The sequence below is a fragment of the Cyclopterus lumpus genome, chromosome 11, assembly GCF_009769545.1.
Source record: "Cyclopterus lumpus isolate fCycLum1 chromosome 11, fCycLum1.pri, whole genome shotgun sequence".
Classification (NCBI taxonomy): Eukaryota; Metazoa; Chordata; class Actinopteri; order Perciformes; family Cyclopteridae; genus Cyclopterus; species Cyclopterus lumpus.
The window spans coordinates 636,015-650,644 of NC_046976.1; the positions used below are offsets into that span (position 1 = coordinate 636,015).

The following is a 14,630-nucleotide window of genomic DNA, read 5'->3' on the forward strand; positions in this document are numbered from 1 at the left end:
TATTAAATAATGACTACAATCCAGCCAACTCAACGACATTGGTTGGTATGCTTGAATGTGCACTTTATTAGGCAAATACAGGGCATTGTCAACGTAAATCTAGGGAGTAATTTTAAATAACAGCTTGCAAAATGTGTGACACGCCATTATGTCCTTGACTGGACCAGTGAAGGTTGGCTGATCACCATTTTGTTTCAGCGAAAACAGAAAAAACGTTGCCCGTGACGTAAATCTCGTCACATAGTATAAAAACCAGGCCCCTCCCCTGCAGTCTCATTCCTGGATTTGGTCAAAGGTAAGTGAAGTCAGAAAGGCAGCGAGGCTGATTTTCTACATTTTCTCCGACTAAAATGCGAAATACCTACTGAATGTGTTCGAGAACCAACAAAGGGCTTTAATACGACGGTATTTCTCAGACTCTACATTAAAATGTGTGTTTTCTGTGTGTTTTTCAGGTATGAATTCGCTTTGCAGAAGACTGGCCCGTCAAGGACTTTGAGCAGCTCTACTCAAATTCATATTTTTTTCTTCAAGTAATGGACATTTGATTACTATTTTTGCCTCCAGCTTGTTCCTGAAGGAAAGGCTAGCTTTCAGCCCCACCCATAAGAAGTATTCCATTTGATATTAAAACCATGAAGGAAGGTTGACGGTATAACATTGATGAAATAAGAGATATAAGTGCCTGAAAAGCACACTCTAATACACCCGAGACGCTGAGGACCTGTAGTGTCGATAGTAAGTTGATTTTGAAGTTAAATTGAATCGAGATCAATCAAGTGCAGATGGTCGTAGACGCTGGGCTGGTTAGCGGTAGCTGGTTAGCCGGCACCGTAAGTTAGCGTGGTTCTTCTCAACCATTTGAATATAGAAAGCTTCTAGAATGAGCTCACACAGGAAAGTGGACGGAGGCACGAGGCTCCGTTTCTTTGTGTGTGAGACGGAATGGGCGAGTTGTATAAATAAAAAAGTTACGATAGTCAGTAAATTCGTAAATTATCCATAAGCAATCTATTCATAAAGATTGCCGTAGACACAAAAAACCCAATTCCAGTTCATGAAGTCGGACTTTTTGCCTGCCAGATCGTTTTATAGGGGCTGCTTCACGGAACGAACACAAACTGCAATCTATACATAAAGATTGCGTTAGCTTGAGGATTGCGGACAGATTTTATGAAGCACCGTGTGTGTCGATAATTAAAGCACAGGGACTTCCCGAAAGCATCACGTACTCGGCAATCTGTGGATAAAGATTGCAGGATGACTCAAGCGACGTGCTCCTTCTAAACACAAACAGTCGGGATCTTGAAAAATGGCGGACTGCTTGTGGTTTGCTTTCCGTCGTCGGGCAGCTCCGGGGGGCTGGCCGTGTTCTCGGAGCAACCTTTGGGAGTTTTTACAAAACTGACAAGCAGAAAAGTACAGACTGCCTGGCGCGCGTGTGGTGCTCGGTAACTTGTTTTCTTCTCGAGCAGCACGGTCTTTGCTCGGGGAGCCATTGTTGCTTGTGTGGGATTGCTTTCGTTTGCCGTCGTGGTGGAAGTGGTTACCGGGGGAGGGCTCTGATTAGCAGGCGGCTCAGCTCCCCCCGCCCCCCCTCTGACAGGCCTGTTCTCCGCTGTGACCACAGGCTGTGCCCGTTGAACTGCCCTCATAACCGGTTTACATTATTTTGTGATCGTTGTGAAGTCTACTAGTACACAACCTTTAGTCAATTATAATATTTTAGAAGGCGTGGTCCTAGTTTGTTTTCCATAATGTTCCAGTGATAGATGTCGTGACACCACATTATGGCAATGCACCAATAATGCTCTTTCCCCCACTGATCCAGGGCCGTGATTAACACTGATTGTGTGTATATGTGTAACGATTGTGACGTTTACAGGAAGTGGGTTATTTGCAGTGTTGTGGAGGTCTGAGACTATATATAACTTCTACTCCAACAGTTTTCCGGGTAAGACCTAACTGATTCCTCACATCATGACATTTCCAATGAATTGATTTCCGCCAGAATAGCAGGTTCTGCTCTCGGGTTAGAACGGTTCCATTATGAAGTGTATAAACATTGACAAATATGTGCATGCTTAAAAGATGCACGGCCAGCGTTACATCAAGAACCACTCACAGGTTATTCATAAGACCTTCTGTCATGGTAGTTTCTTTAATCTGTAACAGTGCAGACATTCATAAAGGCCCGGTGAGTTAGTGTCGGCTGTCTTTGTTTGGATCACGTTGGACACACTATTGTGAACATCCAACACCTTTCATTTGTGACTTGGTTTTACAGTCACATTAATGACACTTGAGACTGTCATGTGATGCTGCACTAACAATGCTCTGCCTTTTAGACAGTGGAGTGGTGTGTAGACACAAAGGGACCTGGGGGCGGCAGGTAGTGACCTCATTTGTACCGCGGCTGGAACGGTGACGCCACTGAGTTTTTAATTGACTAATTCCACTGTTTTCAAGCATTTCATACTTCATACAGACACATTTTTCATGTGTTTTAATCTAAATTTTGGCCATTCCTCATTTCACCAGATACCACATGAAAAGTGACAATAGAGTTTCCATTGACTGTTGATGATTCTGTTACCATTCTCCTGGTTTGATTTGTTTTTTTATGTGAATGATTGTGAGAGACATGTGTCATTAAAAATGTGATACATCATTACCAGTAACATTTGTTTTTAAAATTCATCCCTTTGGTTATTCTTGTTCTAACAAGACTTTGACCGTACCTCTTGTTTCTGATCCATATTAATATCATATATTTATTTGTAAAAAATAAATTGTAGTTAAAGCTATTGAATTTATATCAATGGTTTATTTAGATATAAATAGGAACACCATTAAATAAAAATAAATGGTAGGTAAATGAAACAAGTTGATTTCTAGTGAATGTTTAGTATTTTGTTGCTCAGTTAATAACATGCAGTTTAGTTCCTGCGTTGCTGCTGCTTCTTAATTCATAGCCTGAAGAATAAATAGTGTTGCCTCGCACTGCAAGATAAACATCCTGTCCTGCAAGTACATGTCCCAGAGGAGACATCCTGCTGAACTGATGTCACGTCTCCAAACATCTCAAGAATGAGGCAGCACACTGAAGTCACCCTGCACTGTGGATGACTGCCTGTCAGAGCCTAGTGATGTGCATGTGAGCAGGTCAGCCAGATCGTCAGCTGATGGAGTTACTTTTCCTTTCTTAGCCTGCTGCTTTACTGACATGTAGCTCAAGTTTCTCTGCTCCTGCATCCCTCTGGAAGATGGCCTGTGTGGCACCTCAGCAGATCTGATGACAGCTTGTGGTACTGATCTCCTGATTTGGGTGTTGTGAGTCAGGTCTTTGCGAGAACCGCAGTGTCAGAATGGAGATGATCCACAGTGGAGTCTAGACGATGTGCTGCGGTGAGGTGAAACCAAGTGTCAGTCTGATAACGTTTAGCTTTGTGTGTCCCATGGGAAGTGGCTTTTGAGCCTCCGTTGGACATTTTAGAAACCGAACCGATCGGAGGCGTTAATTCCTACAGAGAAGTGTGGAGCACCCGTTACTATCCAGCAGGCAAACCATCCCCACTAAATGCACTTGAATACCTTTTTTTAATCAAAGACCATATATTTCCTATATAACAGAAAATGTCCTGTTGGCGTGTGCACTCATTGTTTGCGGTGTGTGTTTCAGATATGGCTGGAGGACCGGTGGACCCCAGAGAGATTCTGAAGGGTGTGGAGGCTCTGCTGGGGAAAGATGGAGAGCTGCGCAGCTTGGAGGGAGTCCCAAAGGTGTTCAGGTGAGGAAGTGAAAGAGGCCCAATTCATTTATGTGCCCTGTTAGATCTTTAACTTCTTGACTGCACCATGTCATATGTTCATACTTCCGCTTTTGTTTTTTAATGCAGCCTGATGAAAGCTTCTACCAAGATGGTCAGTAGATGTATGTACCTGAGCATCCTGCTGCAGACCAAATCCCATGATGTTCTGAATAGGTAGGCCTTACTTCTACTTCATATGCTGTATGTTGCACATCTGGTTCTTAATTCATATTGACACGTATGGATACAAGTATGATAATATTCCATTAAATTGGAAGAACTGTAAATTGAACTCATACTTCAGGTTAACTCACGGTCTTTTTCACAGCTTTTCCATGATACTAAAATAAACTAAAGAGTGTTCAGACCAAATGAAGTGCATCAATAAACCTTATAGTTAGGCCTGGAACCATTTCTACATACATGTTTCTAGAGTTAGTATCAAGTTACAATTCGGTCTGTTTTTTTACCAACGTTTCACATGCTGGACAAACACAAACCAGCATGAATGGATCCCACATCTGCTGTGAGAAATACTCAAGAGAGCAAATGTTCATCCACCAACGTCAGAGAGAATGGACAGATGGTGTCACAGAATAGCACTAGCCTCTGAACATAATCACTTCTTATAATCCGAGTAATTATTAGGAGGTTTCCGTGTCTTCTGGATCAGCAAGTGTAATCCATGACTATCTGCATCCTTCATTATACTCCACCTTTCCCTCCTTCATCCAGGTTTATCAGAGTTGGTGGCTACAGGATGCTTAACGCCTGGCTCACCTACTCCAAAACCACCAACAACACCCCCCTATTGCAACTCATCCTGCTCACACTGCAGAAGCTGCCTCTCAAAGTGGACCACCTGAAGCAGGTAATGTCTCCGTCCCTCCATCAGAACACTCCTCCGTAAAGTGCACAGGCAACTGTAGCTTCTAACCTGTCCCTGCATTCATGTGCTCCCAGAACAACACGGCCAAGCTGGTGAAGCAGCTGAGCAAGAGTGCCGACACCGAAGGTCAGTGAGCTTGTACATCAAACATGAAAGCATTGTATAAAGAGAAAGGCTGTATCACACTCATACGCTTGTGTTGTACTTTTAGAGCTGAGGAAGTTGGCGTCTGTGCTGGTAGAAGGCTGGATGGCTACCATCCGCTCCCAGAGCGTGTTGAGCAGCGGCAGCTCTCCTGCTGGTACGCACCCCCAATTCTGTCTGTTTCTCCCAGTGACTCTGACCTGCAACACGTAGTAACACACTCCATCTCTCCTCCAGATAAGAAAAAGAAGAAAGAGGAGGGCAAGGTTCTGGTACGGGACGTGAAGGAAAAGAGTGGAGAAGAGGAGAAGAAGAAGGAGAAACCTAAAGCTCATGCACCCAGCCATGCAAAGATTCGCTCCATAGGTAAACAGAACCTGATGAGCAGTGATGGAGTTGGCCCTGAATGTCACATCTGATCATGTTGAAATGTGCTCCAGTATAATGCTGAATACCCAAAGACTGGGCGTACACACTTTGCACCCAAATCACTGAGCCTAATGTCCTTAACAAAAAGGCCACTCGCACAACTACACAACGTACATCTAGTTGTCGTCCTGGTATCCAAGAAAAGGTGAGCCAATGTCTTGCTTTATCCAGGTTCTCAAGAACACGAATGGATCAAATGTGCCATTCACCCTGTTGCATTTCTGGCTGGCTGTCATTTACGTCATCTCACACTCACTATTCATATTTGCTTGAGACTCCGGTGTTTCACACACTGTATATAATGGATATGTTCTGTTTTGTGTAGGATTGGAGATGGACACTCCCAGCCTGGCCCCTGTGAAGAAGACGCCCATCGCCCCACAGCTGGGCGACAAGTACAACATCAAGCCTCCAGTCCTCAAGAGGCTAAGGTACTGGCCCCCTTACTGGCTCTGATAGCACAGCACCATCCTGATGTGGATTCATGCCACTGGCTGAGTGCTGCCCTCTGGTGGCTGGTGACAGTGCTTACATGTTCCCTTTTGTGTTCCTTTTCCCAACAGCTCTGGTCCACCAGATGCTCCACCTCTGGAGAAAAAATATAAACCACTGAACACCCCCTCTAACTCTGCCAAAGAGATTAAAGTCAAGATCATTCCAGCACAACGTAGGTTTGAAACACACAATCACATCTGAACTGCATGTGAGAGAGATGATGGTGGAGGTGGTGTTCACTGCTCTCTTGTGTCCTCCTCACTGCAGCAATGGAGTGCACAGGGTTCCTGGATGCTCTAAACTCTGCTCCAGTGCCAGGGATCAAAATCAAAAAGAAGAAAGCCAGTGCTTGTCCTACCCCTAGTACCAAGGCAGTCTCCCCCACATCTAACAAGGTACACACTTATCTCATTGTCAGTCCAAAACGGATTTGTATTTAGGTATCTTTTCATGTCCTCAGAATAAATGTGATTGCTGTCGTTTAAATTTAAACCAAACATGATAGACTTCGCTGTACTGTCTGTGTAATCATTTGCCGTCTGTGATGTGAATAGCTGGTGCAGATAAGTGAGGAAATAGTTGTTAGACTTTCCAAGAAGTTTAAAGTCCCAAACTTGTGTCATTCTCGTTACTTTTCTGTCCTCAGGGGAGTCCATCTGACAGCAAACAATCTGCGTACTCTTCATCTTCCGCTAAACCGTCATCTCCAGAAACGGCTGCTTCCATCACTCCTGCTGATGAAACCCAGGAGCCGGAGCGGCCTGGGACCCCCGTTCCTTCTGAGGAGGCTGAGGTCTCTGACAACGGTACGGTCCTTGAGGATGATACGTTTAATGAACTTTCACATTATATTATCTGTCTGTTGAAAATATGACTGTTGTCAATCTCCTCACGGCCTTCTTTCTTGTTGTCTGTGTTTGTAGGTGAGAAGCCTAATGCTCTAGCAGAACCACGAGGAGAAGAAGAGAGCTTGACCAAGAAAGGCAAGAAGAAGAAGACAGTCCACTGGGCTGAGGAAGAGCAGCTCAAACACTACTTCTACTTTGACCTGGATGAGACGGAGAGAGGTACGGCCAATGTCCTAACTGTTCTATGACTATCTGATTCCTAGCTGAGTTATATGACTTCTAATATGACACATCATTCACAGTCAACGTCAACAAGATCAAGGACTTTGGTGAGGCCGCTAAACGAGAGCTGATGATGGACAGGCAGACGTTTGAGATGGCCCGCCGCCTCTCCCATGACACCATGGAAGAGAGAGTCCCCTGGACCCCCCCGAGGCCCTTCACGCTGACCGGCAGCTTGGTCATCTCCGGGGCCAACAGCACGGAGAAACTCACCCAGAGAGACCGTGAGATGGGCATCCTGCAGGAGATCTTCCTCAGCAAAGAGAGGTAGGACTTCAGACACAGCCTGCTGTTTCTAGAGCAGGTTGGAAGAAATACACAATATGGACTCTAGGCCCAAATGGAAAGACAGCGTTCATCAGGAATCTGAACTGTTGACTCTTTATATGTTTATTCTACTCAGGCCTGCAATGTATGCTAATGATTCCCCTTCTTGTCCTCTCACTAGTGTGCCTGATACTCCCCATGAACCCGACCCGGAGCCTTATGAACCGATGCCTCCCCGTGTCATTCCTCTGGACGAGGTTAGTTCACTTCAAGCACTCACACTCACACATTCAGCCTCTCATTTCTCTTCCTCCTAATGAACACATTGTGTCCCTGCAGGACTCCACCATGCAGGAGGACGGCTACGCTGAGCCCATGGACACGTCGTCACAGCAGGGCTCTGCCATGGCCCAGAACGAGAGCTCCAAGCTCCCCCCCGTCCTGGCCAACCTCATGGGCAACCTGAGCAGCAGCTCTCTCTCTCGTAGCCCGCAGGCCACACCCACAGTCACCAACCCTGTGCCTGCCACTGTCAACGTACAGGAGCTGCTCTCATCCATCATGGTACATGTTTAATAGAGGGAGCATTTGCACACTCCTGGTTTACTGGCTTATCAAAGTTCACCAAATTCACATTTTGTTTGTCATGAAATGTCTTTATCAAATATGTGAGCAGGTTTTGCTAGTTGTAGTGTGAAGCTGATGTGTGGCTGTCTGTCCTCAGGGGGCTTCTGGTAACCAGTCTACTGAAGACTTGATCAAGCAGCCCAATTTCTCAGACAAGATTAAACAGCTACTGGGCTCTTTGCAGCAAACCCAGAACCAGAACCAGGGGGGACCTCCACCAGGTAAAGTCAATGTCTCCTCCTTCTATCGTAGCAGCATGACCACCTGTGGGGGTCCTGTTACTCATCCTTAAGTAACCTGTACTTTTTCTATCTAGTCAACCCGGGTTTGCTGGGCCACGGTCCAGGTATGAACAACATGAACCTGCACATGCAGATGCCCATGAACGGCGGCTACCCACCCAACAATCCACCCGGCGGTCCTCGCTTCAACCACCCTCCACCCCCTCACAACCACGGCCCACCTTTCAACAGCAGTGGAGGCCCACGCATGATGGGGCCGCCACCGGGCCAGGGCCGAGGAGACAATGGCAACTACTGGGGAGATGAATCCATGAGAGGAGGGCCTCACAGAGGGGGCCACTTCCACCGAGGAGGACGGGGCCGAGGAGGAGAGCCGGGTTTCAGGGGCAGAGGACGAGGGGGGCCAAGAGGAGGGCACAACAACATGAATGGTATGTGGGACAGGGGCCTGTGGTCAGCTGTAAAGGGTTGAAATGACCTACCCTCATAAATCCTAATCCTAATATTATGGTATTGGTATTAGATTATTTGTAGAATTTGATTCCAGTGACAATGTGAAAACCGAGCCGGCCTTTAGTTTGTCCGTTCTGGGCTACTGTAGATACATGTTCCGTATGTAGATATAAAGAGCTCATTCTAAGGTAACAAAAACGTTATTAGAAAACCTATATTGAGTCATTTAATGTATAAAGTGCGAGGAGGAAGTGTGTGTGTGTGTGTGTGTGTGTGTATGAGTGATGGTAACGCTGCGGTGTCTCCTCCTGTCAGACATGTCCAAGAGGCCAGTGTGTCGTCACTTCATGATGAAGGGAAGCTGCAGATACGAGAGCAACTGTGCTTTCTACCATCCTGGTGTGAACGGACCCCTGCTGCCCCCCAATCACCCCGCTAACAACCAACACAACCAGCACCCACAGCACGGACACTAGTGGCACTGCTGCCAACGGGACCATCTCAGAGCTTTGATCAACCCCTCACTGTTAGAGACTGGCCTGAAGCAGCCAGCTGTGCTCACGGAAGGCTGGGACACGATCACTGATGCCACTGTGTGTTTTTATTGGGATCATTTTTAACAGTGACACTGAACCACTATGAGCTGCTGCAGCTAGCTACCATCTCATCCATCTCTTTCCACACCCTTAACACGGTCGACCAAACAGACAGAAAGCTTTCACACCACTGAATTCCTTCTGATCGTGGCGGTGTGTGTGTACACACTTGTGCTGTGTACATGTGATACTGTCTCATATTCCCTTTACGTAGGCTCCTTCAGGAGAGTCAGAAAAGTGGCACAAACATTTAGGAAGCACTTTATAAAGCAAATGGCCCACACAGCCATGACCTGTTAAAGAGGGACCTGAAGACAAACTGCATGGTGGTCAGATGTTGGGTTCTTCCAGCAGCTGCTATTGAATGAGGAGAAGAAGAAGCCACAGCCGTGTGTCTTACCATGTGTACCCGTTCCCTCTGCGTCTGTTGAGCAGCTCCAGAGTGTGGGATGACAATCATATGACATGGGCATATGACTGTTTTCTGTGAAAACGATGACCTTTGTTTCTCTTGTGGGACTGTGAGAATGTATTAGTTGTTGTTTTTTTTATTTTATTTTCATGCGATCATGAGAATGTTAGCCCTTTTTTAAGATGGGTTCAGTTTTTGTCGGAATGAAATGTTTGTATGAATACAGATTACACATTCACGTCATATTTTCCGTTTAATTATTTTGTACACAGTGTATTGAATAAATGTCCAAACATAAATGCGCTGTGTTTAATTTGCTATGCGTAGATCTGTCCACACAACACTGACAGTCGATGTATACATGACGCTGGACGGCAGTTCCAGATGTAACTGTATTGCTATTTTACAACAATTAGAGTTGTTTATTGAGGTATTGCTGAAAAGTAATGTATACAAATTCAAAATGACTGCAGTTGAATCTACACAATGTTGGCTCTAGAATAGTGCGGGACTGTAATGTGATGGCTCATCAAGTACAGAACGTTCCGTCTCAAAGAACCACAAAGTTCCTCTGGGTTCATCCTGGGGGCCAACTGAATGGGGTTCGGAGGTTTAGTCCCTTTGATTTCTTGTGTGAGAATGATGATGCATAGAATGAGTAGAATTCATTCTTTGTGTAATATAAATATTGTCAAGTTCGAAAAACCTAGAGCGACTCGGGCGGAGAGAAAGTCCAGAATCCAATGATGTATAATAAAAAGTATTTAATGATAAAGATGATCAACGGCATATTTGTTCTCGGCTGAGGGCGTTCCACATGTCCATAATGCATGCTACTGGCTAACCTCACGCTACTGGCTAACCTCATGCTACTGGCTAACTGCATGCTACTGGCTAACCTCACGCTACTGGCTAACCTCACGCTACTGGCTAACCGCACGCTACTGGCTAACTGCATGCTACTGGCTAACCGCACGCTACTGGCTAACCTCATGCTACTGGCTAACTGCATGCTACAAGCTAACCTCATGCTACTGGCTAACCGCTTCACGGGAGGCGAGTCCACAATAAAGTAAACAGTCCACTACTTCTGCTTTTTCCCACGTCCGGTTTGCACAACAGCTGTTTAAAACTTCATTTTAACTACGCCTCCCATGATCTATTCATTTCATTCATACTTGAATCATCTTACAGGTATAATAAACATACAGTGACTTTCTTCTATGTGTTCCTAATACATTCTTCATAATATCCCTTATTAATCATATCTCTCTTATGTATTAATCTAAACATGGACATTCTTTATATACATGTGCAAGTAAAGATAAAAACCATTACAACTCTACAATTCCCTCCTTTGTACTATTCCATAGTACAAACATCTTTGTAATAGATTATTTATCTTCACCCGTATTATCTCCCATATTCCTGTGCTATAAAAACATCCTCATAATAATTGTCAGTGTGGTTCTAATCATCACACAGGTAAACATGTGTGATGTGTGATTGTTGTGATTAGATCTGTGTCTATCTGTGCATGTGTCTCTTTGTATCCTGCTCCTCTCTGCGCACTCCTTCTCCATGATCTCCTCCACGATCTCCATGATCTCCTTTATGATCTCCTCCATAATCTCCTTCAAGATCTCCTCCACAAACTCCTTCATGATCTCCTCAATGATCTCCTTCATGATCTCCTCCATGATCTCCTTCATGATCTCCTCCACAAACTCCTTCATGATCTCCTCAATGATCTCCTTCATGATCTCCTCCATGATCTCCTTCATGATCTCCTCCATAATCTCCTTCAAGATCTCCTCCACAAACTCCTTCATGATCTCCTCAATGATCTCCTTCATGATCTCCTCCATGATCTCCTTCATGATCTCCTCCATAATCTCCTTCAAGATCTCCTCCATGATCTCCTTCATGATCTCCATGATCTCCTTCATGATCTCCTTCATGATCTCCTCCATACTACCTGTTCCCGTATGGGCGGAGTTCATCTGATGGTGAGGTCAACAAGGCAGGCAGGTGCATGATGAAGGTCGGTGATGGAGAGACAAATGCTGCTGAGGAGGAAAGTTAGAAGTACGGAGAAGTTCTCCAGTCCGGGCTTCTGGCTGAAATTTGGTCCGTCTGACTTGGAAAAATGTTAATACCAGTTATTTGTTATTTTTGCTTTCAGTTTTCAAATATCACCTCATTAGATCAAAATAACATGGAGGTGGGGTTAAATAGATCTATTCCGTGTCTGGATCTTGCTCATCTACTTCTACATTCGCAGTTACCAGCCGCATCATCAATTGCTGGTCCTCTTTCTTCAGTGCGGTGGTTATAAGTCTGGTAAACAAAGTCCTGAGGCAAGGAATACAAAACATCCACAGAGCACCAAAGTCGCTGTCATCGTGGCTGTTTCTATTTTACGAACCAATTCTCCAACATGTCTGAGAAGGAGTCTTTTACTCCTGCGTTCTCTTTTAATTCCTCACTAAGTGAGGTGAGTCCTGCTAGTGCCCTGGTCACTGATCCGCCAGGGGTTGTTGTTGGGGATGAATGTGCAACACAGTGAACCAAACATCTTACACACTTCGCCTTTCCCTGCCAGGAGCATATCTAATGCCATTCTATTTTGCCAAGCCATTAATGAGGTTTTATCCAATTGTGCCATCAAACCTTTGATGGCATTGCAAGTGTAATTTACAAATCGCTGCTGGGTGTAATAAATGTAATTAATCCAGTCTACATTTTTGTTGATTGTGGGCCATAGAAATATTTATTCAAACTAGGAAGTTATTTGATTTCAGGCTTTGTATTCATCCAGCACTCCTCTAGGTACCGCTATGCTGTCTATATACACATTCCTATCACAGGAGGTGGCTATAAGCTCTCTCCTTCTCCTGACTAAGCCCTGGTTGCGGGGTGTCTTTGAGTTATGGAGCTCCTGGGAGTCCTGGCCTAATGGAATCATTGTCACTGGCATAATCAGTCTAACCAATGCACAGGTTCCTGTCCAATTTTTTGGAAGATAGTCTCTGAGAATCTTGTCGCCGCAATACCACCAGACATCAGCTCTAGCCGTGTTCTGGTCACTTACTCTACTGCTGGTGTTGTTGTTGTCCCCTGCGGCTCCCAGGTGAAAAATAAATATGTAAGTATATTTAATGTTAGCATACCTGAGTATACTTGAAGCCCTACTAATCATAACTATACTTAAAGTGGGCTATTTTGGAACAACTAATTTTGTACTTAATATATTTTAGTTGTGATTAAATAGTTAAGCCCAATTTGAAGTGTATTTATTTTGTTGTGCTAAATTGGAAGAACTTAAAGTATACTTAGTATAATTTAAGAACACAACAATGAACCATCAACCATTGATCCATATGATGTAGTTTTCTTTGGCTGAAGTGCTCATTGTTACACTTTGGCCTGATGACGCTCCACGTCCGAGCCACTCGTCTGTGGACATTCTTTAATAACAGTATCTGTTAAGAGAAGAGACGAGAGATGATGTCACAGCATATTCATACAACATGTTCTTACATTTTGATATTTGGAAATCCTGTTGAACCAATATTATTTAAATCAGTAAATGGGTATTAACATTGAGGAACTATATCAATATGACATAACAATATTCCTACCAGTGCAGGTCAAACATATATTTCATCACTGTTCGGTCCTTTCTGTCAAAATGCCTTCATATTTCTGTCATCAAAAGTAATAAGTGAAACGTGATGTGATATGTTAAGAGCACTGTAGGCTACGTTACTTTTAAATAGGTAAACAGATAAACTCGTTTCTAATTTGGACTAATTTCCCGATGACTCCCAGGTTACTGCACCGTTAACGTGTAAGATGGAACTTACCGTAAAATAACGCGACAGAGTGGCGCTTTCGTCCCGCTTCTACATTCGCCATTCAGCCTCACGCAAAGAACGTCTTCAGTGGTCATCTGCGCATGCGTATTCGAGTCGAGCGCTGCCGACTGCGGCCGAGTTTCTCCGAGCTTTGAAGATGGGTCCTCCTCACTCATTCTTTTAAATAAAGGTTACTTGAGATGATAAGTTTAATAACTTTACTCACCAGAAAGTGTTCTTTACCAAGTTTCTTTAAGTATGGTCAACAAAGTAAGCAGAAATGAGTTAAGCTCACTATTTATTTTAAGTAAGGTCATCAATTACATTTTATAATGTAGCTATTTTTGTACGTTATACAATTTTGATCATTTAAACAATTAGAAAGGTTATAAAGGGGCTCTCAGTGTATCTAATTACACATAATCAATAATAATTTAAAAACACAAAAACGGCAAGATATCAAAATATATATTTTTTAAATATGCTTTTTTTGCATTTTCACAATAATACCTTTTAACACATTCCAAAATAATAATACAACATATTATTAAAATAATAGCATTAATATTTTACTTACTAATTAGGAAAAATGTGGTATATTTAAACTTGGTATTTATTTATTATTATATTTATAATGTGGTGCTATTACCACAATATTACTATATTATATATAGTATAGCAAAATTATAACTTTTGCTATACTATTGTATACTTTTAACACAATATTATTATATTTACAATCTGGTAATAGTATATTACAATTAATATATCAAAATAATAGCATGAATAAGTTTACTTACTAATTACAAAAAAATATATATTTAAACTGTATCAAATACATTGTTTCAAAGCTAATTTAGACCATACATTTTGAAATATACAAAAAATATGTTTGAAAACAAAGTTCAAAGAAGTACATTTAAGCAATTGCACAGAACTTACACTTAAACTATATTTTTCTTATAATATATTTATTAAAAGTATATTACAGTACAATTATTTTAAAGTGTGTTAAAAGTTGTATATTTAAAATATATTTGCAGAAAGTACAATTCTTTGATAGTATATTTGCAATGTAATATTGAAAATATCAGTATATTTTAAATACAATAAAGTATATCTTTTTTTCCGCCTGGGTTATGTTAATGGTGATTCAGTCAAGGTCCCTAAGTTGTTTGTCTCTTGCAAACTTTGTAGGCATGTGGAGTTGCCTTTGTAAAATGTAAACGTTGGGGGATGTACTGAGGGCACTGCTGGAAACAGTAATGTACACT

At 43.0% G+C, this 14,630-nt stretch overlaps 1 protein-coding gene across 3 annotated transcripts; it reads left to right on the plus strand.

The window, feature by feature from the left end:
• The first annotated feature begins 294 nt into the window (after window positions 1-294).
• On the plus strand, window positions 295-9,813 carry ppp1r10 (protein phosphatase 1, regulatory subunit 10). Of its 3 annotated transcripts, none has more exons than XM_034544773.1 (18): window positions 295-1,954; window positions 3,683-3,791; window positions 3,900-3,986; window positions 4,548-4,683; window positions 4,776-4,827; window positions 4,913-5,002; window positions 5,083-5,211; window positions 5,600-5,705; window positions 5,838-5,941; window positions 6,037-6,164; window positions 6,416-6,575; window positions 6,693-6,836; window positions 6,920-7,166; window positions 7,348-7,423; window positions 7,506-7,730; window positions 7,891-8,014; window positions 8,110-8,466; window positions 8,804-9,813. In XM_034544773.1, exons 2-18 carry the CDS (start codon window positions 3,685-3,687, stop codon window positions 8,962-8,964), a joined length of 2,433 nt encoding a protein of 810 aa, XP_034400664.1. In that variant the 5' UTR covers window positions 295-1,954; window positions 3,683-3,684; the 3' UTR covers window positions 8,965-9,813. The 3 variants fall into 3 exon arrangements, with proteins under 3 accessions (XP_034400664.1, XP_034400663.1, XP_034400665.1); XM_034544772.1 differs by having other exon boundaries at window positions 295-738; XM_034544774.1 differs by having other exon boundaries at window positions 295-533.
• The last annotated feature ends 4,817 nt before the right edge of the window (window positions 9,814-14,630 follow it).

Excerpts from the sequence above, each read along its gene's own strand:
- ppp1r10 (XM_034544773.1), top strand. The coding sequence starts at position 3,685 with ATGGCTGGAGGACCGGTGGACCCCAGAGAGATTCTGAAGGGTGTGGAG. Across the intron at positions 6,576-6,692 it reads GGCTGAGGTCTCTGACAACG|GTGAGAAGCCTAATGCTCTA; the intron begins GTACGGTCCTTG and ends CTGTGTTTGTAG. Across the intron at positions 8,015-8,109 it reads CCAGGGGGGACCTCCACCAG|TCAACCCGGGTTTGCTGGGC; the intron begins GTAAAGTCAATG and ends TTTTCTATCTAG.